Source organism: Myodes glareolus, chromosome 26 (assembly GCF_982192425.1).
Source record: "Myodes glareolus chromosome 26, mMyoGla1.1, whole genome shotgun sequence".
In the NCBI taxonomy this organism is placed as follows: Eukaryota; Metazoa; Chordata; class Mammalia; order Rodentia; family Cricetidae; genus Myodes; species Myodes glareolus.
Window position 1 is genome coordinate 11,186,945 of NC_142051.1, and position 22,161 is coordinate 11,209,105.

General features: G+C 51.9%; 1 protein-coding gene across 2 annotated transcripts; it reads left to right on the forward strand.

Annotated features, from left to right (window-relative positions):
• Positions 1–261: 261 nt before the first annotated feature.
• Positions 262–22,025, forward strand: Ctdsp2 (CTD small phosphatase 2). 2 transcript variants are annotated; one of them, XM_087902072.1, is made up of 8 exons: positions 267–629; positions 12,896–13,041; positions 14,576–14,614; positions 14,983–15,084; positions 15,763–15,819; positions 17,889–17,981; positions 18,083–18,268; positions 18,410–22,025. In XM_087902072.1, the coding sequence occupies exons 1-8, from the start codon at positions 566–568 to the stop codon at positions 18,533–18,535; spliced, it is 813 nt and encodes a 270-aa protein (XP_087758198.1). In that variant the 5' UTR covers positions 267–565; the 3' UTR covers positions 18,536–22,025. The 2 variants fall into 2 exon arrangements, with proteins under 2 accessions (XP_087758199.1, XP_087758198.1); XM_087902073.1 differs by lacking the exon at positions 14,576–14,614 and having other exon boundaries at positions 262–629.
• Positions 22,026–22,161: the final 136 nt, after the last annotated feature.

A 22,161-nucleotide genomic window follows, 5' to 3' on the forward strand; every position in this document is an offset into this window, starting at 1 on the left:
CCGCCACCCCACCCCCCTCGGGGATTCGCTTTTTCCGTAACAAAATAGCAAACCTCTGCCAGGTCCGCAGCCCCTGCCGCTCGCTGGTGGAGGGTCCCGGGGCCTAGGACGCTGGCCCGGAGCGGAACGCGCCGGCAGGCCGTGGAGACGCCGGTTCAAGAGCGGGGAGGAGCGCGGGGGTGGGCGCTGCAGCCGCGGGTTGTTTATCTGGAGTACGGAGGGGAGGGGGGAGCCTGGAAACCGCCCCGTGTCCCATTTCCTCCTCTTGTTTTCGCTCCGGATTCTCCATGTTGGACCCAAACTGAGGAGACCGGAGCTGCCACGGGGGATCGGGGCTGGGGACACCGGGGAGCCGCTGCCTGGGCTGTCTGTCCTCTGTGCAGGCCTCCTCCCTTCCCGGCCCGGGGAGGAAACGCGAGGGGGGGATGTGAGCAGCTGTGGGAGTCGGAGTCTCGGGAGCCGGAGCCCGACGGGCCCCCGCCCAGGCCCCCCAGCCCGCCCGCGCGCCCGGCCGCCCGCCCGCGCGTCCTCCCGCCCAGCCAGCCCGGGCCCGCGGGATTGTTAGATGGAACACGGCTCCATCATCACCCAGGCGCGGAGAGAAGACGCCCTGGTGCTCACCAAGCAAGGTAGGGGCGCAACTTCCCAAAACTTTGCGTCGCCCCCGTGGCGAGGAGAGGCGGGAGAATCCGGCGGGACCCGGGGTCAGCCAGCCCCGGCGCACCCGTCGGCACTCCGACCCCCGTGGGGGGGCTCGAGCGAGGCCCGGGCTGCCAGCGCCCAGCGGGAGGGTGTCATCCGCGCAGCTGTCACCCGTCGGGCCACCCCTCCCCCCCGGGGACAGAGACTCCGGGGGCGCGCGGCGTGCCAGGCCACCCGCGCCGCCCCCACCCGAGCCGCGGCTCTGGAGTGGTCACTTTTCTTCTCCCCTCACCGCGGCGCGCCCGTCCGTCCGGGGGGCCGCGGGGAGGGGACGGGGTGGGGGTGGGGGTCCCGAGCTGGAACGCCGCCGCCAGCCGAGTTCTCACGCAGGCCCGCGAGCCCGGGCTGCCGGGGCGGTCGGCCGTGGCGGCGCGCGGGGACTCGGGGCGAAGTTCACCGGGCCGAGGCGGGGGCGGCGGTGGGGGAGGGGTCGGGCCGCGGTCACCGCTGGGCGCGGGACTCGGGCGATTCGGCGGAGCCCACGAGCCCGACTCGAGGCCCGGCCGGAGCCCCTCCCTGCCCGGTGCGCTCCCCCGGGGCCGCCGCTGCACGCAAACACAGAGCCGCGTTTGTTTAGCCCGGGAGCGGTGTCCGTGGTTACATAATTCGCCGGATGGCATCGGACCCGGCGTGTTTCTGAATCGCGCAGCAAAAAAGTGCGAGTTGTCTGTGGGCAGGGGCTTGCGACCCCCGCCTTTATGGGGGCTGAGAGGTGGGAGGGTCGAATTTGAGAAGACAGGGGTGTCGCAGGCCCACTCTGGGGTGTGCTTGGGGGACTGGAGCGAAGGCCTCGGCCTCCCGCGGGGGCGGGGAGGAGGTTGGGGCCGGGAAGATGGAATCGCTGGGTTTGATCACAGTGGGGTCCCCTGAAACTCTTACCCTTCCCCTCCGTTCATCTGAGAATTGTGTCCAAAATAGCTGGTAGAAATTTCCGCCGAGTGTAAGGTCTAGCGTTGTTGCCTTTTTTTTTTTTTTTTTAAATCCTACTGAACTCCCAGGACTGCGGTCACTTGGCTCCTTGGCTGAGTGAGAGCACGCTCTTGGGACCAAATCCCAAGCGCTGCTATCCTTTCTCTGTACTCTAATGGAGGCATAAAAAGCCCGTGCCACAGTTCAGTAGACTGAGGCCTAGACCCTGGAAGGCTGCCAGCTGTGGGGCCTGGGTGCAGGACCTCATCCCCCTATTGATTAATATTAATCAGCAGGTCACTTTTCCTTGGAGTTCACTTTTCCAAGGATTCTACCTAACTTGCCTAGCCTAGGGGCAAAGCCGCCGCCGTGGTATCCCAGCCTCTCTGGAATTCCTCAGTAGGATGGGGGAAGGGGAGCAGTTCGTCTTTCTCGGCCCTCTACAGCAGCGGCGAGTGCTGAGGAGGGGTGAAGCCCTGCTTGCTCAGATCTTCGCCCCAGGAAGACCCCCTCCTCCTTGCCAGGGTCCCTGTTCTGGACTGCATCGCTGACCCAGCTGTGTGATCCAGGCAGCAACTTTAGCTCTTCTGCTGGCCTGTGTGCGGTGCTGAGGACTGCAAAGGGAGGCTGCCTGTGTTTATTTATAATTGACTGCCAGAGTCTTCCAGCCCCTTTCACAACCTCACCCCAGGAAAAGGACCCAAGCTTCAGGCAGAGGTGAAGCAATCAGGATGGACAAGGACATAAGAGGAGGGGGGGTCGTGGGAAACCAGGAGAGCCTGAGTGTGTTTCCTTCCCACCCACGGTCCTCATCCTTCCCGCAGGGTCTCCTGGGGGTGGCAGGACCACAGCAGGGTAGACGGGAATCTGGACCGTGCCTTGGCGCAGAGCTGAGCAGCTGAGTTCCTGACTGTGTCAGGTTGCTGGCTTGGTTGATTTTCTTGGAGTTGTGTTTTTGTTTTCTTTCTGTCTTTTTTTTCTTTTTTTGTGTATGTGGTTTGTCCTTCAAACTTCTCCCTGGAGGAATCTGAATCCTCAAGCCAACAGCTTGCTTCTTGGTCGTCGTCGTCCCCCCCCCCCCTTGTAAATTTAATTGCATGGGGGGCATGCTTTCTTTTGGACTGCTTGGGCACCGACAACCAGCCAACTAGCTCAGTTGCACATCATTTACAAACAGAACCTGTATCTTAAAACGCACAGCAGCGGGAGGGAGCAAATCTTCTCTCAAGGAGTTCTGCCCCTCCCCTCTCTCACCACCTCCCCTACCCAGCCAGCCCTCATCTACCTTTGGAAGAGCGAGGGAGCACTGTGGAACAGTTTATTAAGGAGTTGATTTCAGAAAGAAGCAAGCTGCCTCTGGCTCAAGGGGCCTCTCAGTGAAGTTGTTTACCACTGCCGATTTTTTCCTTTTTTGCATTCTGTTCTCTGAGCTTAAAGACTGCCTGGTGTGTGCTGATGATTCAAAAGTAATTACAGTAGGGGAAGTGGAACAAAGTTGCTGAAGTCATTGATGATAAAAGCATCAAAATTGGATCATCTTTCCAGGCAGATGGGAGAAATGGCTCCCTGATACAGCAAGGAGCTGGTTGTGTATGACATCAAAAATATAAGTATCCGTTTGGCAAGAATGGGCACTTACTACAGCATCGTGTGAGGATGTCACCCAGATGCTGGGAGATTGTGCCCAGTTTTGGGCTTAGATGGGGGAAAGCAAAGGAAACAAGGCTCCACCCTGTCATAGGCCAATGTGAGATAGGGGTAAGGCCTCCTCAGTTCAGCAACATATGGGGGGGTCCAGAAACGACTTGTTAAGGGACGATCCTGTGCCCACTCTCGGAAGAGTGACCTAAGCTTTGGATTGCTGTGCTCACATCTGGAACTGGGCGGGGTCTGGAAGCTAGTTACACTGAGGGTTCTTCTCCAAGACTGCTATCCCTAAAAAGCAGAATGATGGAAAGTTTTTCTTAAATTTATTTTACGTGTATGAGTGTTTGGCCTGCGTGTATGTCTGTATGTGTGGGTGCCTAGTGCCCACAAAGGTCAGAAGATGGCGTCCCATCCCCTGCATCTAGAGTTAGGTGGTTGTGAGCCCTGTGTGTGTGCTGGGAATTGAACCCAGGTCCTCTGAAAGAGCAGCTAGTGCTTTAAACCTCTGAGCCATCTCTCCAGCCCCATGGTGACAAGTTTTTCTTCGTGCTCTCCACAGAAGGGGGAAAGTCTTCCTTTTCCCGTAAGAGGCCTGCAGATGCAGCTAAGCTTTTACCAGGAAAAGCTTTGAAACGTGTTTTGTCAGCATCTGTGTTGGGTAAGGTCTTCCTCAGCCAGTCTACAAGGATGGGATGTGACAGCGGTCCTGGTCGTGGAGGCACTCCTGGATCATCTTTGGATTTCCACTATCCTGGAATCTGGTTGAGGCCTTTTAAGCTAGTGTTTGTTTGCATGGTAAGAACCCAGGTAGTGCTTCTCCTAGGCAACAGAGTTTGTAAATGTGCTGGGCCTGCGGTTTGCCAGCTGACTTAGAGAGGTTTAAACTAAGCAAGACTTCAGAGTCTAGGTGAGAAGTCCCTGGGGGAGCGGAGAGATGGCTGAGAGGTTAAGAGCATGGGCTGCTCTTCCAGAGGACCTGAGTCCAATTCCCAGCAGCCACAGGGTGACTCACAACCATCTGTAATGAGATCTGGTGCCCTCTCCTGGTGTGCAGACAGAACACTATACATAGTAAATGAATCTTAGAAAAGAAAAGGGCCCTGAGGATAGAGAGGCAATGTGTGGGTAGGCCTGTGTCCTTCACATGCATCTAGAGAAGGTGGAGCAGTTAAACGAGGTGACAGCTGACTCTCTGGGAGGCCTTCCCAGTCAGTCCTTAGTGCATTTTATTGAAGGAAATAGTAGCTGGGCAGTGGGTGGCACATGCCTTTAATCCCAGCACTTGGGAGGCAGAGACAAGGGGGCCTCTGTGAGTTTGAGGACAGCCAGGATTGTTACAAGGAAAAACCCTACCTTGGGGGGAAAAAAAAAGGAGTGGGGGGGAGTAACTAGACAGACAAATTTCTAACAAGATTTGGTGCTCTCAACCTTTCTGTGGAGACTTAATAGAAATGTTTGTATGGGAAAGAGAGACAGTGTGTAAGTGTGTGCATCAGACAGCATCTCCTCCTTTACTCTTCCCTTATTTCTGTCTTGGGATGTTTGATTCTTGGATTGCTGAGGAAGTGAGACCAAGGGTTGTGTAGGGAAGTTAGTTGTTGGTGGTTATTGTTTCCTAAATGCGGCTTGACTGTTGTCTGCCCTCCTGCTTTATCCCCAAAGACGCACTGTATAAACAGTACCCAGTGTCTGGGTTTTCTGCTAAAGAAGGGTCTGAGGGGACATTGATGCGGAGGGCCTTGGCCTCTTGGAAGGGTTAGCCTCTGAGCCTTCCACAGACTTTTTGTAGACTGCTTCTTTGCCTGTGTGACTTGGTGGGGTGGGAGCTGGAATCTTGTGCCTCCTGAAGAGTCTCTAAACCATGGAAGAAGTTTGGCTTCTTAGAGATGGAACTACCAATAGCTGCCACTGTCTTCACTTGCCTTGGGAGTTAATGAGCTCCGCGAGATTCAGATTTCTTGTAGATACACTCATATAAATACACACACACACATACATACATATATAATTTGTTTTATGTGCATTGGTGTGAGGGTGTCAGATCTATTGGAACTTGAATTATAGACAGTTGTGAGCTGCCATGTGGTTGCTGGGAATTGAACCTGGTCCTCTGAAAGAGCAGCCAGTGCTCTTAACCACTGATAACCGCTGAGCCATCTTTTACATACTCTTAATAACAATGAGGAAGATAGGTTTTATTACGAGTACAGGGTCTCTCTCACTCTGTAGCTGTGACTGTCTTGGAACTTGCTTTGTAGGCCATGCTGGCTGGCCTTGAACTCACAGAGATCCACCTACCTCTGCCTCCTGAGTGTTGGGATTAAAGGTGTGCCATACCACTGCCAGACAAGTAGATATTCTTAATCTTGGCCTTTATGACTTTGGCCTGAGCGTAGGACACATTGAGAGAGCATTAAACTGCTTTTATCGTATCTTAAGCTGGCCGGCTCTGAGGTGCCTAGAAATGACTGAGAAAAGGTGTGGTTGGGGCTCTGATTATGTTTCTCTCACATGTTCATCACTGAAAGCTAGTTCCCAGCTGTGATGTAGATGAACATGCAACAGGCAGATGTTAGGAAGAAACCAGTAGACATCAAGGGGGAGACAAAGTAGAACGGGCTCCCGTCAGAGTATCCAGCCCTTCCGGCCAGAGTGAGCCTTCATGAGACCTTCTCCTGCAGTGTGGCTCCTGTGGACACCACAGCCTCTCTCTGGGCAGGAGTGGGTGTTCTCTTTTTATTGGTTAGTTTTCCTACCAATTAGCCTTGAACCTGATCTGAGTGGACTTGACATTTCCTTTCCCTTCTAGTGGTTCTTCTCATCCACATACCCCACTTTGTTTTGTTGTAGTGTTGAGACTGAGCCCATAAACTCCTGCCTGTGCTGGGGTCAGAGGGAGGCTGGCCACCTTGTCCGGCCTCTTAGAGAATTTGCTCTTACCCACCTGCACTGTTGCCAGGGAGCAAACATGGCTCCAGCTCAATGAGAAATAGACGTGTGTCTATGGGAAGGGACAGTGCGTCCACCTCTTATTTGCTCAGCAGCAGAAGGAGGCCCCTCCTCCCTAGTGACTGAGGGGAAGAGGGGTACTGCGAACTCAGACCTCTTGACTGGGGTTTGGTTTGGTTTTGTAATAAAACAAGTGACCTTTGAGGCAAACCAGACTCAAGTCCAACTCCTCCCAGACCTGAGGGTCTGAACCCATGGGGTCTGATGTGGAGAGGGCTGCTGGGGTTTTGGCTGAACTGACTTCTAATCCTGGAAGGGGTTTAGAATTCTCTGGCGCTCAGCCAGGGACATGCACGTCAGAGTCTCCTATGACACTTACTAAAAATACAGCCCTCCACCCCCAACACACACACCTGGGACCCACTGACTCAGAGCACAGCAGGTGGGCCAGGCATGTGTGTTCCAAATGCTCCCCCTGATCTTGACAGGTGTCCTGGGAGAAGAGCCAGGAAGCTCAGCAGAGAAGCCAACTGCCTGCTCAGCCCTGAGCAGATTCCCCTCAGGGTCCAGATTCACTCAGGAAGCCTGCGGTTCTTCTGGGAACTGGAGGAGTTTTCTGTGTGAATGGGCAGAGCAATTGTCCTTGCTTACTCAGGAATAGCCACAGCCAGTATTTACAGAGCACTCGCGTGGGTCTGGTGCTCTGACTAGGGTTTTGTCTCAGCAACCTTAGGAGATAGAAGTGATTCCCACTTGCCAGATGGAGGCGGAGTCTGCTGAGGGCTGAAGAGTCTTGCTTGGCCTGGCCTGTGGAAGCCACCCTTGCCCAGGCCCTGCAAGGGCCCTCTTGCTGGTGGTGGTGCTGTTACGCCGAGCTCTGAAGTCACTTCCCAGAGTGCTCTGCAGGGAGACTTTCCCTATTGGCCTGCAGATGAACCCAGAGCTACAGAGAACTGCTCAGGAATACAAAAGTGTGTTCTTGTTGGCTGGGTCTCATAGGGGAAACAGGGGCGAGTGGGGAGGAACAGGGGTCCTGAAAGTGGGCAGAAAGCCACTGTGGAGGCCCGAACCGAAAAGGGAACAGGTTGGCCAGCCTGTGAGGCAGAGACACGCAGACAAATCAGCTTTGTGGAGTTCCAGGAAAGGCCATTTCCCAGACCTGTCCCTGTCCCACTCGTTCTGCTGTGTAGCCTCTGAAATAAATCTCAGTGGTGTCATACTGTGAACCTTCTAAGACTGAGGCCCAAGACTGGCAGTGCTCTGATCTTAATGCCTGGGATTTTATGCCAGCGCGTTCAGAAGCCCTTAAAATTCTCTCTCTTTGATTTAGTGGTCCTCTTGCCATTTTACAGATGGAAAAAACTGAGGCTCCTGGCCACATGCAGTACTTGTGCCAAAGCCAGAATTAACTTATTTTAATTTTTACTGGTGGAGATTTAATCCACTGAACTTCACCCCTGCTCTCAGAGCCAGTAGCACCTTAGGTAGCCATTCTTCTGCTCACTGATCCAAGGGTCTGCTAGTTCCGTCCTGTGCCTCCTTGTCCTGGTTCTGCTTGCTCTCCTGCTATGTTTGACAACCTAAGGCAACAAAGGAAGCCTGAGAAGAGACTGGTTCTTCTTGGTTCTCCCCAAAGCCCTTGGGGCAGAGACCCAAGACCAGCACTGAACTGCCACCAAGGTAATGTTTGTGTCCTGCTTGTCAGGTTTCTCTTAGCCCACCCCGCGAGCCTATTGTCCTCCTCAGGAATGGGAGAGCTAATGCAGCTGCCTGCCATCCACTGCCATGTAGTACCCGGCAGTGTCCCTCTGCTCTAGCTGGCACAGTGTGCAGCAAGGTAGGCCCTAGCTCTTGACAATTTTTTGAATGGCATTTCAGATTTGTCCCTGCTGGCCCAGAACCTGCTATTTTGCGCCCCCCCCCCCAGCACACCTTTAAACTTTTTTTTTTTTAATATTGAAGCTGCCTATATTTCTTGCCAATAATTCAATTGGAGGCACCTTCTGAAATCAAGGTGCCTGGGAATCCTTGTTCCCAAAACTAAGATCTTCCTGAGGGAAGGTCCCTGAAATTGAGATCAGAGACCCCGAGAGGTCTGAGGGTGACTTGACTGTGAGGCTTGGTAGCATCAGACTGACCCCGCCCTAAGAGCGCTAGGCCCAGGCAGGCTTTTGAACTACCTGGGCTGCCTCAGGTACATACACAGGAAAGAAAGAGGAGCAGCGACCTCTTGCCCAGGGATGAGGAACCAAGACACTGTTGGATGGGGGACCACCAGTGTCCAACGTAGGTCACGTTGGCCGGTGTGAGCCGAGTCCTGTGCCGCAAACTCCATGCAGTGAAACTCACATTTTCTTTTTGCCCTGTCTACCTTGTTAGCAGAAGAACACATCTGTGGTTGGGCATTGTGGATCAAGAGGTGTACCTTCCCGCTGTTTGCAGTCTTCTGGGCCCGTGGAGCTGTCTCGGCATCTCTTACCCTCTTTTGTCTCCTTACCCACTTACTTGCTGGTCCAAGGGACCCTTCTATATATCTGGCACTTTGGAGCAAGTCCTTAGCCAAGACACAGATGCCTCTTGCTGACAACCTGGGAGGACTCCTCTCCACAGGGAACCCCAATCAGATGTGTCTTAGCTGCAGGGCCCAGGCAGCAGGCCAAGAAGGGCCGGAAATGCTCCAAATACTCTTCTTCCTCCAATAGCAAAGGGGAGGGAGGCCACTCAGAGAGGCCATTTTATAGTGGGAGTCAACCCTGCCCTTTGCTATGGGGGATGGGAACTGGGAGGTCCTTTGGGGGTGTTGGGGGGAGTGAACCGTCCTTGTACGGGAACGGTCTTGTTAAAGTCCCATAGCTCAAGGAGTTGCTTTCTGTCTAGTCCAAGGCTGTGTGGATTTCCTGTGAGGTATTCCTAGGATCCAAAGCTGTGTTGTTGGCAACCATGGTAGCTGGACCTGACCTTCAGAAGGTTAAAAATAATGTTATCCTGGTAAGGCCAGGGTTCATTTGTACATGTGCACACATATGTGCAAACACATGCTTCTTACAGGCAGAAGTTCTTACTGAGGCTGTGGGGGTGCACGGGGAGAGGGCAATGTTCACGGCAAGTGATGCTTGTCATGTCAGAGTACCATCTACAGTTTACGAGTTCTTTGGTGGATTGGGGAGTAGGTGGGGGGATTTCTCCCAGGCACTCTTCCCTTGTCTGACCTTGAACTTCAACCATATGGTGTGAGTAGGAAACCCTTAATCCCCTGTTGCTGGGCTTCTGGAATGAGACTCATGTCAACTCCGATTCATGTTGATGCCTGGAGTCGAGGCCCAGGCTGTTGCCAGTAAAAGTGTTGCTTTTACTCCGTTTTAGAGGCTGTCCAGGACCTTATCGTATGTCTCGGCTAACCTGAATGAGGTCTTGCTACTAACCCGGTTTATGGACAAGGAAACTAAGGGTGCATGGTTGAATCGGTAGCTGGCAGAGCCTGGACCCCAGCCAGACAGCCCCATAGAGAGGCACCTCCCTAGCTGCTTCTCTCTATAGGCTGCCTCAGTAGGAAGCCAGCAGTCTTGAGTTGGAGGGCTGGTAAGCAGGTGCTGACTTCTAGTCTCTTCTGCTCAGGGCTGGCTTCCCATTGTGCCTTTGCTGGCCTTTTCAGACATCCCAAGATTTAGGGCAAAAAGAGCAGGTACTAATCAGAGGCAGGATCATAGAGAGGATCGGGTGGGGAGGGGGCTGAGCAGCTTTCCAGGGACACTACCTCCTTGTCGGGGATACTGTGCACTGTAAAATCCCTTCATACCTGATCACTCTTGTGCCTGCCCCTGTTCCTCTTCGGGGGAGGTGGACTGGTTCTCCCCATGACAACTGTTCGGGGAACTAGCCTGCTCTTGGCTCTCAGGGATGCAGTACAGAGTGTGGACTATGAGGAGCTATTGAAAGGCTCTGCCCAAGCCTGGCAATAGTGCATGGACATGCACCAGTGTCCCTTTCAGAGGCTGATGGGAAATGCCTGAGAGTTGTGGCTCTGGGTTCAAATTCTGATTATGCCGTCATACCTCCGTATGGCACCCCCACCCCACAGACTGATGAACTGTCTCAGTTTCCCTCCTGCAAATCGGGGGCTGTGATGGCAGGGGTCTCAACGCAGGTCTGTAAACTTGTCTGTGGCCCAGAAAGCCACAGTCACCCAGCTACTTCAGTACCTCCTTTCTCTCACGTGAAGGTTTTTCTGTTCCCAGTTCTGGGAAATGACAGAAAAATGCAGGCTTCTCCAGGGCTTAGCTGGAGGCCCTATAGTCAGACAGTTGGTGAAATTATTAAACACCTGCCAGCCAGGGGCCAAAGGCTGTGGAATATAACAGGCAAAGCCTTTGTTATCCCTGAGGGGAAGCAGCCATGTTGGGGGAAGCTGAGTTCAGCCTTGATGACCCTCGAGGGTAGTGTTTGTAACGTAAGGATGCTGTGCAACAGGACCTGTAAGAGAACAGGGTCGGTAGACTAGCCCCCGACACAGTTGTGGGTGTGGGGTGTTTGCTCTGAGAGCCTGCCCTCAAGGTCAGTGTTTGTGTTTGTTATCTCTTGAAATGCAGCCGCTGTTGGTCACTTCAGGCTTTGCAGAAGCCCCTCACCCCTGCAGAGTTCAAGGTCTCTCTTAGGCCTGGGAAGCTGGTGCCTATTGGGCCTCTTTGTGACCCCATCCAGCTGCCTGTTTTACCCTTGCCTTTACAGTGCCTGTTACTACACTAAGGTATTGAGCACATGCCTGATGTGGCCTCTCTTTAGGAAAGGCCTGGGTTGTGTGCCCTTTTAAGAAAGACTGTACTGGGTTAAGCCTTCAGTTGTGATTATGCCTGAAGAAACCATGGAGCAAGGGGAAAGGCTCAGATTCGATCTTGGAGCTCTGTGTCAGCTTCTGTCCTGAGTCCCTGAAAGTAGAGTTCAACGTGGGCCCACGGGCAGACGGGGAAGCAGCCCCTTCCCTCTGGTTTCTGCAGAGATGACCAGGAAGTGTCTGAAGGCTGCTCCTTTCCAAGGGATAGACAGCTTCTTATCCCTCTGCTGTTAAGTACTGGGCCTAGCTTTGAATTTGGTCTTTGAGACTGCTTTGGCAGAAACACTTTATGACAAAATGCCCAAAGAAATCTTAGTTCCTCATTTGTAGCCAAGAGGTTAGAAGTGATGCCAAAGGGGCCAGCAAGGTGGTTCCAGGAGTAAAAGTGCTTACTGTCCTGCAGGCCTGACAGCCTGGAACCCACAGACAGGTGGGAGGAAATCATAAAAAACTGTCCTCTAGCTTCATGGTTTTTAAAGTGACGCCCAGATTTCCAGGCAGTTTCCTGGGACGGCTCAATTGCTTTTGGAGAGATCCCCAGTGGCCATAACCCAGAAGGGGAGAGAACTCGACATCCCCTATCGGGTGGTCGGCTCTTCTGATGTTGAGGGATCAAGAGATGCCCACAGGTGGCCTCCCCTAATAACATAGGGAAGCTCTGGGGGTTCATTCTGTTTTGCTTTCCCTCACAGAGGCATTTCTGGCACTTAACTTGCCTGCACAGTTGGTCCTCTGCTTCACTCTGGGACACTCAGCCGCCCAGAAGGGAAGCTGTGACTGGGGACCATTCCATAATTGGATTACAGTGCCACCTCCTGGCCACGATACTCTTTGCAGCGGCTCCTTGCTTGTATATCAGTTACCAGAACAGTTTCTGGAGTCCAGCAACTTGAAAAGGACAATCTGAAGCCCATTGCTGCTGGGCCTGTAATGATCTTTGCTTTGTATCAGTTTGGTCTTTCAGGAACTGCATTGGAAAACTTTGTTAAAGTGACTTTATATTTCCAAAGCTCAGGTGGCCAAGGTAGGGCAGAACAGCTTTGGTCTGAGAAGCAGACCTGAAGGCTGCAGGATGTGCACGACCTAGGGCCGTAACCATCTGTTTTCCAACAGACTCCCTGTAATAGGAGAGGAGAGTGGGTGGGCAGTGAAGTATTAGGAAAAAAATAGAAATCGTGAGAAAAAAAACTAACATGCCTCCTGTCTTGGAGCTGAGGCTTGGGGAGGGAATTATTTTGTTTGTTCAATTTGTGTGTGTGCGCACGGGCAAGCAGCATTAGAACAACTTGAAGGAGTTGTTCTTCTTTCCTACCATATGGTGGCGCTCAGGTGGCAAGTATGTTTCCCCACTGACATCTCAACCAGCCCATTGTGAGGAACTTCTGAGATTTTAGGCAACTCAGGCTCAGTTCTATTGCCACTGATCCAGGTTTTAGGGAAGCCATCGTGGAGCTGAATCATGGTTGATTTCTTTCCTAGAACTGGGAGTCTTCCTAGAGACTGGGTCAGGAGAACTTGGGGCCTTACAGGTTCATTTGGATGGTAGTGTACTGCCATAGAACACGAAATACCCAGCCCATTGTGATACCCTCTCGAGACCCACCAGAGTTTGAAGATCAGCCCTGTGCAGCCCAGGTCTCCCATTCTCAGACCAGAGAGTGGAGACCACTACTGTTTCCTCACTGAAGGGAGCATGCTAGGAAATGCACACACATTTTGTTGTTAGTATGTGGCATTTCAGTGAGCAGTGTAGACTACTCCAGCAGAGCCCAGACTACAGGGTGTATGTGCATTTGGTAGCTGCTGACAGGAACTAATATCCCTGTAGCTAATGACCTTTGTCATTCCTTGTTCTCTCAGGCCTAGTCTCCAAGTCTTCACCTAAGAAGCCCCGTGGCCGGAACATCTTCAAGGCCCTTTTCTGCTGTTTCCATACCCAGCATGTTGGCCAGTCAAGCTCTTCAACCGAGCTCACATACAAGGAGGAGACAAACACCATCGCTAAGGTAGCAGGCTGGGGTGGGCATTCTGACCTGGTCTGGGGCCATGAGGATCCCTGGTCTAAAGGCCCTTCCTCTCTTCCCTTAGTTGCCTGTCTTCCTTCTGATACTTCCCATCTCTGGGGTGGGCAGTTGAAATGGTGCAGATTCCAGGACCCCTGAATGATCGCTTGCAGATATGAAAGCTCAGGTCCAGGGATGTAATAAGTGTACCCAAATTAGCCACTGATAGTGATGGGATTGGAACGCAAATCTCTGGCTCTGAAGCCTGTGTTTATTATTGTCTAGTACTCAAAACTGCCTTCCAAGTGGATTTTTTTGTACGAACCAAGGAGTTAAAAAAGGCCCATGCTCTTAATAACCCTGATAGCACTCAGGAGGCAGAGTTAGGTGGATCCGAGTTCAAAGCCAGCTTGATCAACATAGCAAGTTTCAGGCCAGCTTGAGCTACATAGTGAGATTTTTTTCTCAAAACAAAAGCAGCAACCAACAAGCAAACCCTGCAGCAGATTGCAGCTATGCCACCATGAGTCACTTGGAAATGTGTGGCTGTTTTTACCTCAGTGACTAAACACCTCCTCTGAGCCCTAGTGATGACAATGACACAGCCATGTCTAGCTGTGTTCACAGAGCCAGGCTGTACACAGGAGCAGCTTGCAGAAAGCCCTTTGTCCAGTGGGGATGGCTGAGTAAATACAGCCTCACAGTGTTACTAAGCAGGTAATTTTTGTGGAGCATTCTTAGTAAGATTAAGAAATATTTATCTGGGGCTGGAGAGATGACTCAGAGGTTAAGAGCACTGACTACTCTTCCAGAGGTCCTGAGTTCAATTCCCAGCAACCACATGGTGACTCATATCCATCTATAATGAGATCTTGTGCCCTCTGCTGGCATAAAGGCTTAATGCAGTCAGAGTGCTCATACCTAAAAAAATAAAAATACATAATAAAGTTAAAGAAAGACTTATTTGCACAGTTAAATCAAAATGTAAAATCATATATTACTATAGAGAAATGCTAAGCTGTCCTTGAAAGAAACATGCCCAAATGACAATCTTAGGTTTTTCTAATTTCAGAATCTAGCTTTTTTTTTCCCCCAAGATTTGCATTAGGAACACTTGGTACACTGTGTAACCTTTGCAGTGCTGTCTTTGTGCTCTCTGTATTCAGTCTCCCTTCATATTCTCGGGCACCCCAGTAGTGTTTTATGCTGGTGTGCTCAGTATTTCAGTACCTACACACATGATGCATGCCCCAAGGAGGCAAGAGGAAGCATCCATTATCAGCAAGAAGCCAGGTTTAAAGGACTAAGCAGAGGTTAACCACAGAGAGTAGTTCAGATTTGAGTCCCTAAGTCCTGTCTGTGCTCACTTTATGGAGAGGAGGCCTTCCTTGTTTCTGCCCAGCTCCCCAGAAAACGGTCACTTTTATCACTGTGAGGAGCTGCTAGGTGACTGGGTCTTGGAGAGGCAGAAGCAATGGCTTGGTTAGGGCAGGCGGAGCTGACAGGTTGGCACTCAGCACCTCCTTTCTCTCCACAGTCGGATCTGTTGCAATGTCTCCAGTACCAGTTTTATCAGGTATGTCCTTCTGGCCGACCCTCCAGGCCCTAGCTGGCCTGGCATGTGGGGTGATCACCTGTACCCTGGGAAGCCATTTATGCTGAGTATTTGCTGAGGACCCCTGAAAAGCTATGAGAGAAGCACATACCCTCCTCTTGTCTCTGCTATCTCTCCCACACCAGCCCTGACCAGCACTCAAAGGTTCCACTGTTTTCAGCTTTCTACGGCTAACACTGACCTGCTGCCTCTTCCTCTGCCTTTATTAAGCAGGGTCTTCCTGGGTTGGTGACTGTCTCCATACAGCCTGACTCTTCTAGCCTTCTGCTGAGGTGGGAGTGGGTGTGCTTCTTGGTGGGCACATCTCAGCAGCCTGGCTCTGATTTTAGATACCTGGGACCTGCCTGCTCCCAGAGGTGACAGAGCAAGATCAAGGACGGATCTGTGTGGTCATTGACCTGGATGAGACCCTTGTGCACAGTTCCTTTAAGGTAAGGCAGCACATGGCCCCTCTTTCCTCAGGACCTGTCTGTGAGCTCTACAGCAGGTGCTGGGAGGTGCTCTGCAGGTGAAGACAAAAGTAATGGAGGGAAGGAGCCAGGCCACCCTGAAGTCACAGGTACCCAGAGGCCATACTGAAGAGTGTTAGGAACCTTCACACGCACGTGCACACACACACCCATCATAAATCACTACCTACATGCTGTGTCTGTCTCCACTTAGCATGGAAATAGTAGTTAAATCTGCTTTGACACTTTGGTTTTTCTTACCAGTATATTTCTTAACACAAGAAAGCCTTAAATTGGGTGCGGAGGCACTTCCACAATCCCAGTTCTTGGGAACCTGAGGCAGGAAGATCACAAGTTCTAGGATGCCCTGAGCTGCACAGTAAAAGCCTGTCTTGAAAAAGCTAGACATAAAATGGTGCAAGTCTTTGATGGGACCGTGAATTAGAGGCTAGCCTGGATTGTGTAGCAAGACCCTGTCAGAACCCTGGAATTCATCTCTGGTAGAATTCCACAGGTAGGACAGATGAGGAGGGAAAACCAGAATGCCATAGGGCTACTTGCCCTGTGTTGTCCAAGAACTGTTTAGCGGGCTGTCTCCAGGAGGATGGTAGGTATTTCCTGTCCACTGCCATGCTGACGCCATTAACTTCTGCTTTCCAGCCAATCAACAATGCTGACTTCATAGTGCCTGTAGAGATTGAGGGGACCACTCACCAGGTGAGCTATCTGCCAGGCAACACCAGCCTCATGGGAAATATGTCATTGTGACCTATTAACCATCCCTTTTCCTCAGCTTCTCCTGTTTTATTAATGATTCAACACTCCAGCTCTCATCCATATCTCCTTCTAGCCTGCCTGCATTCACGATCTGACTGAGATCTCTCTCGCACGCTCTCTCTCTCTCTCTCTCGCTCTCTCTCTCTCTCTCTCTCTCTCTCTCTCTCTCTCTCTCTCTCTTTGAGGAATAGTTTCTTTATTTAGTTCTGGCTGTCCTGGAACTTGCTGCATCGACCAGGCTGGTTTTAAATAATAGTCATAGCCATCATTTCTTTTTTTAATGTTTTTTTTTTTTTTTTGTAATATGCATTGGTGTTTTGCCTTCTCGTGTGTCTGTGTGAGGTAGTCAGATCCCCTAGGTCTGTCGTGTGGGTGCTGGGAACTGAGCCCCGACTTGTGGAATGGCAGCCAATGCTCTTAACTGCTGAGCCATCTCTGCAGCCCCTATAACTGTCATTTCTTAATCACCATCCCTGCCAAGTGAACAGGAGCCTCATTTTTTTTACAGCACTGTTAGGGTTTACTCCCTTTTTTTCCCCTTGGTAACAGTGTCTGCCTGTAAGAGGCAGGAAACAAAGAGCCTCTGTTCCCTGCCTGGGGAGCTCCTCCCCATGCCCACAGCCCAGACCTCTCCTATGCCCCCTTTCCTGACGTCCTATCCTCTGGGTTTTTACACTGGGTTCATTTAAGTGCTCAGTAGACATTGGCCATGCATACCCAGCTCTGTCTGGGACTGAGGGTCAGGGACCATTGCTGCAGATGTCATAGCAGGCATGATACCTGCTTTCATGGGCTGACCAGATAGATATTCATAGGGAAAGTATGGCTTGAGGCATTCATGGGTCTGTCACAATCCATCTCCCTTCACAAGCTATTTGCACCACAACTTCCTGGCTAGGCCTGTCATCCCTCACAGCCTAGTCAGCCATGGGACAAGGCCTTCGAATGGGCAAATCCATGCAGGGACTTCTGGTTACTAGAGGCTTGAATTAAAGACTAGTGAAATTGAAGAGGAGGAGGGCTGCCTGCGCAATGTGGGTCTGAAGAGAATGGGTAGAGAGGTCATGTTGGATATAATGGTTGAGGAGGGGGCTTGTGTGTGAAGTGGAGGAACAGCAGGGTGATTCGAGCAGTTTGTGGCTGCTGCTAAACCGGGAGGGCTCTCCTGAGGAATTGACGGCTAACCCAGGCTAGGAGGACATTGTGGCAAGCACACACTGTGTTAGGATGTAGTTAGACAGAGCTTTAAGAAATGGACGCGGGGCTGGAGAGATGGCTCAGCGGTTAAGAGCACTGGCAGTTCTTCCAGAGGTCCTAGGTTCCCAGCACCCACAGGGCAGCTCACAACCGCCTGTAACTCTACTTCCAGGGGATCTGACACCCTCACAAAATATCAATTCACATAAAGTACAAATAAATAAATCATTAAAAAAAGAAATGGACAGGAGGAGCACTTGTGTAGGCTGAAGGTGGAAAGCAGTAGATTGTAGACTGGGGTGGGGCATGAGCAACTGAAGAACCTGTAAGCAATGCAAGCAAAGTCCTCACAGGGGGTGAGCCCTTCTCTAGCATTCACAGAGGCCTTGTGGGGGCATGTGTCTGACGAGGTATTGAGGTCCTTGCCAGATGGGGGCCTACGCAGGCTGTCCTGCTGGGATCCAGCACAGGAGCTGCTGTGGAGGCTGTGGCTGGATTCAAGTAATCCAGGATAGGCTGTTTCCATCTGTGAGGCCTATTCTTGATTACTTGTTTCTGGAGGCAGCTAATGGTCCACCCCCGGAATGAAGATGGCTTCTGGGACATGGTGTGCCTTCCTTCCTCACAGTTTAGGATTGGGCCTGTTGAGCCAGCAGAAGCCTGGTTGGAGTCATCCTTGGTGGGGCAGAGGTTCCTAGGGTCTTGGCATGGATACCTAGGCCTGGTGGCTTCTCTGTGCCGGTGGGAAGGTGGACAGTGCTACCTCCTCATGGAGTATCTCCAACAGCCTATATCTATATCTACATCTCCAGGTATATGTGCTCAAGAGGCCTTACGTTGATGAGTTCCTGAGACGAATGGGGGAGCTCTTTGAATGTGTTCTCTTCACTGCCAGCCTAGCCAAGGTACCCGAGAGAGGACGGGAGGAAAGAAGAGGAGATGATGCAGCAGCCACAGGGGACCCAGCACGGCACCCAAGCTAAGACCTCTCTTCTTCTTCTTCCAGTATGCCGACCCTGTGACAGACCTCCTGGACCGGTGTGGGGTGTTCCGGGCCCGCCTGTTCCGGGAATCGTGTGTGTTCCACCAGGGCTGCTATGTCAAGGACCTCAGCCGCCTGGGAAGGGACCTGAGAAAAACCCTCATCTTGGACAACTCACCTGCATCTTACATCTTCCACCCAGAGAATGCAGTGAGTGGTCACAAGGCCTCAAGGCCTCGGGCTGGGACAGGGGCTTCACCAGAGGACACCACCCCAGTGTGGCCCAGCAGCCTCCAGTAGTACTGGCAAGGAAAGGAAAAATCAGATTAACATCACCTTTTCCTACCCCAGGTGCCTGTGCAGTCCTGGTTTGATGACATGGCAGACACAGAGTTGCTGAACCTAATCCCAGTCTTTGAGGAGCTGAGTGGAGCAGATGATGTCTACACCAGCCTTGGGCAGCTGCGGGCCCCTTAGCCTTCTTGCTTCCAAGAAACGGCCATCCCAGTAGGGGACTTTGCTACACTGTGCCTTTCTGATCAGCCTGACTGACTCAGCCGAGCAGAAGCTGGAGCACTTGCCCAGAGGGTCTGGAAGGAGCTGGAAAGTCATTGACTTTAGGGCAGGTTAGATGCAGAGCAGGCAAGTGAGACCTATCCAGAGCTGTCTGCACCCTATATTTGGTTTCCGGGGGGAGAGAGGGAGAGAGAGAGAGCGCTCATAAGTAAACTATGGCCTAGGGTGTCTATCCAGTGTTCCAGTAGGGGAAAAGCTGAAAGATCAAAGACTCAGTCCGAGTCATGTGTCTCCCTGCTGACCTGTGAGCTGTTCAGCTTTACAGTGATAGAAACTATTGCAGGCTTTCTTGCCAAACCGTGGCTTTTCCTCAGCTTCACAAGGCCTGTGCCAAGGAGAAAGGAGAGGCCAGAGGCTGCCTTGATGCCCCAGACACACACCTTTCTGAAAACATGAAATACTAGCCAGCAGCAGCAGACAAACCAGGGAGGATGAGAGCATGCAGAGCCAGAACTCAAACTCGCCTGGTCCTGTGGTCCCCAAGCTGCATCCGGCTCCAGCAGAGCGCCTGTCAATGGGTCCTGCTGTGTCTCTGCAGGCTCCAGCACCAAGCCAGCCTTCTCGTTCCCTAGCCATAGTCTTACTCCCTGGGGAAAGAGGTCTTCTACCTGCCCTGGAAGAGGACAGAGAACTGATTTCTGTTCTTTGAACCCTTTAAAATTCTTTCTAAACATGGAGTGGTGGGCCTGGTTTGTATCTGGCCAAGCTGCAGTCCTGGACCTGAGATGCATATGGGAGGTGCTAGGGTACAGGGGAAACAAATGTCCAAAGCAAAATGTGTGTCTCCTTGCTTGTAGATCCTGAAAGTGCTCTTCAGGGATTCTGTGCTGGTGCTGATGCAAGGACATTAGCTCCAAAGGACAGGAAGGGTTGCTAGGCTGCTGCAACCCTCCTGTTGCCCAGGCAGGACTCTGTATTTTGTCTCCCCTGGTGTCCTGTCCTAGTTGTCTGTCTGATCTAGCCTTTGTCCTTCCTGGCTGTTCTCTTCCTCTCCAGGGCCTTGGGAGAACTACTTTCCCGGAACTGAGGGGTCGCAGGGCTTGCTGTCATTTGTTTGCCAAATGCACAAATGCCTCCTGGTGGTAATAGGACCAAGTGAGGTCCTCACAGGCCTGCACTCTGGGCTCTCTAGGTTCTCCATCTTAAATGCTTTAGATGCAGAAAGGACGCTTCCAAGGGTTGAAAACGGAAGGGAGGTGCTGCTGTGTTCGGAGCACAAGGGGCCCCTGAGGTGCCACCTCAGCATCACTGCCTTAATCGAATCCTGCCCCAGGGTCTCTCTGAGCTGGGTGGAGTTCTTAGCTGCATGTCTGCTTTTCCTGGAGGCAGGTGCCAGCGTTTGTGAATTGTTTCAGGTGTGGTCACCGCCCACTCAGGAGCCATACAATATTTTTTAGTTTCCACCCTCTAGGTCCCGCCTCAGGAACCAACCATTTTGAGAAATCCTGGTGGTGGAGCTTGGTGGTGTGAGTGGAAGCTGACTGTCTGGTACCTTCTAGCATTATGCAGTCTTCCTTCCTTAGTCCAAGACTGTGGCGCCTTCTCTTTTGCTTTCGTGACACAGCAGAACAGACTCCCCAAGCTCATGCCATTTTCCCCGGAATCATTTGCTGGTGCCTGTGGGATCCTGCCAAGGTGGTGGAGAGGACTCCAGGTGCTAGCCAGGAGCACAGAAGCTTGGTTGTGGCTTCAGATCCAGGTCCTACTACAGGAGAGGGTTCTCTCACAAGGCCTGCTCTGAGGGCTAGTCCTGATTAAGCAATAAGAGCCTCAGAGTTGAATGTCAAGGTCCCTTTCTTCCCTCTTCTGTGTCTCCATGTTTTACCTTGGAGAGGAAGAAGAGCCTGCGCTCCACCACTTGCTGGTGGGCATATGCAAAGACTAGAGTCTGAGTCTTGACCAAAACCCAGTGCGGCTTCATGGAAGAGCCCTGCTGCTTCCACAAGGAGCCCTAGCTTTCTGGGCCTGTCTGTCATCAGAGCCCCTCCCACCTGTAGTCCTCTACCGTCAGGCCATCCTCTCTTTGCAAACCTAAGGACCTGCCCTGCTTGCTAGTTCCATGTCTTAGGGGCAAGTGATGGTTGGGAGGTGCTGCTCAGAGAACTCAGGCAGGCACAGAACAGGGCAAGGCTGGGGGGAGCCAGCTCATCCTGAAGTCTGTCGCCAGGCTTGCCACAGGCCTTCCCATTGCAAACGAGTCTTCAGGAGTCAGTAGACCACCTGGCCTGCTGTTAGCATCCACCCACTCAAGCCGTGCCAGGAATCCGCCCAGCTGTCAGGTTCAGCTCTTTAAGGTGCCTCTTCAGGGACACAGTGTGTCTCTCTGATTGGGCTTCTAAATCAAAAGCCTGATGTTCGTGTCCCTCTTATAGGGGGAGCTTTGGACACAGGACCAGTTTGTTAAAGGGCCAGGTAAGGGTTTCCACTCTGCACATTGTAGAGGGGACGCTGTAGGCCCATGGGTCCCTAATTAAAGAGGTTGAGTGAATTTGCCTTCATTTAACCAGGGACCTGTTTCACTCCCTCTTGCCTCCCAAAGATTTCTAGTAAATGTGTAGCCCCCTCTGTTAACAGTGGCTCAGAAAAGCTTCGTACTAAAAGCATGGGGCTTTCAAGACAGCCGTTCTCTGGGAAATGGATCCTCAGCTATTCCATGCCCTGCCCTGTTCAGAGGCCTCTTGGCAGTGCAGCCCGAGTGTGTCAGCCTGGCTAAGTGTGTGAACGGTTAGCCTGTTTTCCCTTTGGGCTACTTAACCATGGCTACTTCTCAGTTCCTTTTTTTATATATATACCTTAGCTTTGTCCTTTTTGTTTGTTTTTTGTTTTCTTTTTTTTTTTTTTCAGACAGGGTTTTATGAATCCAGGCAGGTGTTTGAACTCACTGTTTAGCCAGGGATGATCTTGAACTGAGTGCTGGGATTCTAGGTGTGGCCACATACTGGCTCATGTGGCGCTGGCTCAACCCAGGGCTGCATGCATGCTAGGCAGTCACCACCAACTGAGCTATACCCTAGGTCCCCTTTTGTCTCTTTAGAAAATACCTTAGTAAATACATATCCAGGGAGAAGAGATGACAGGTCTGGCCAGCTGTCCCACCCCACACCTTCAGTGCAGGGTCAGCTCCTGGGACAGCCCCTCCCAGACTGGTGATGTTCTTTGCCTGTAATTACCCCAGATTTGCCTATTTCTCCTTTCAGGATGCCATTTGGAGGGGAGGGGTCTGCTTCCCACTGTGACCGGGCTATGGGATCCTTGACCACCCTGCTTCATGATTTGATACATTTGTTGTATTCAAAAACTTGAAATGTAGGATGCCATTAAGAGTCTGTTTATATTTTTGGAATATTTGTATTACTTACAATTAGTTAATAAAGGCTGGTTTTAAAACCTGTGCAAGAATGGGAGCTGCCGTCCTTCCTTGCCTCCGCTGCTTCTGTCATCTGTGGGTACTGTCCTTCCCATATGACCTCACTCTGTGGGTACTGTCCTTCCCATATGACCTCACTCTGGGTACTGTCTTCCCATAT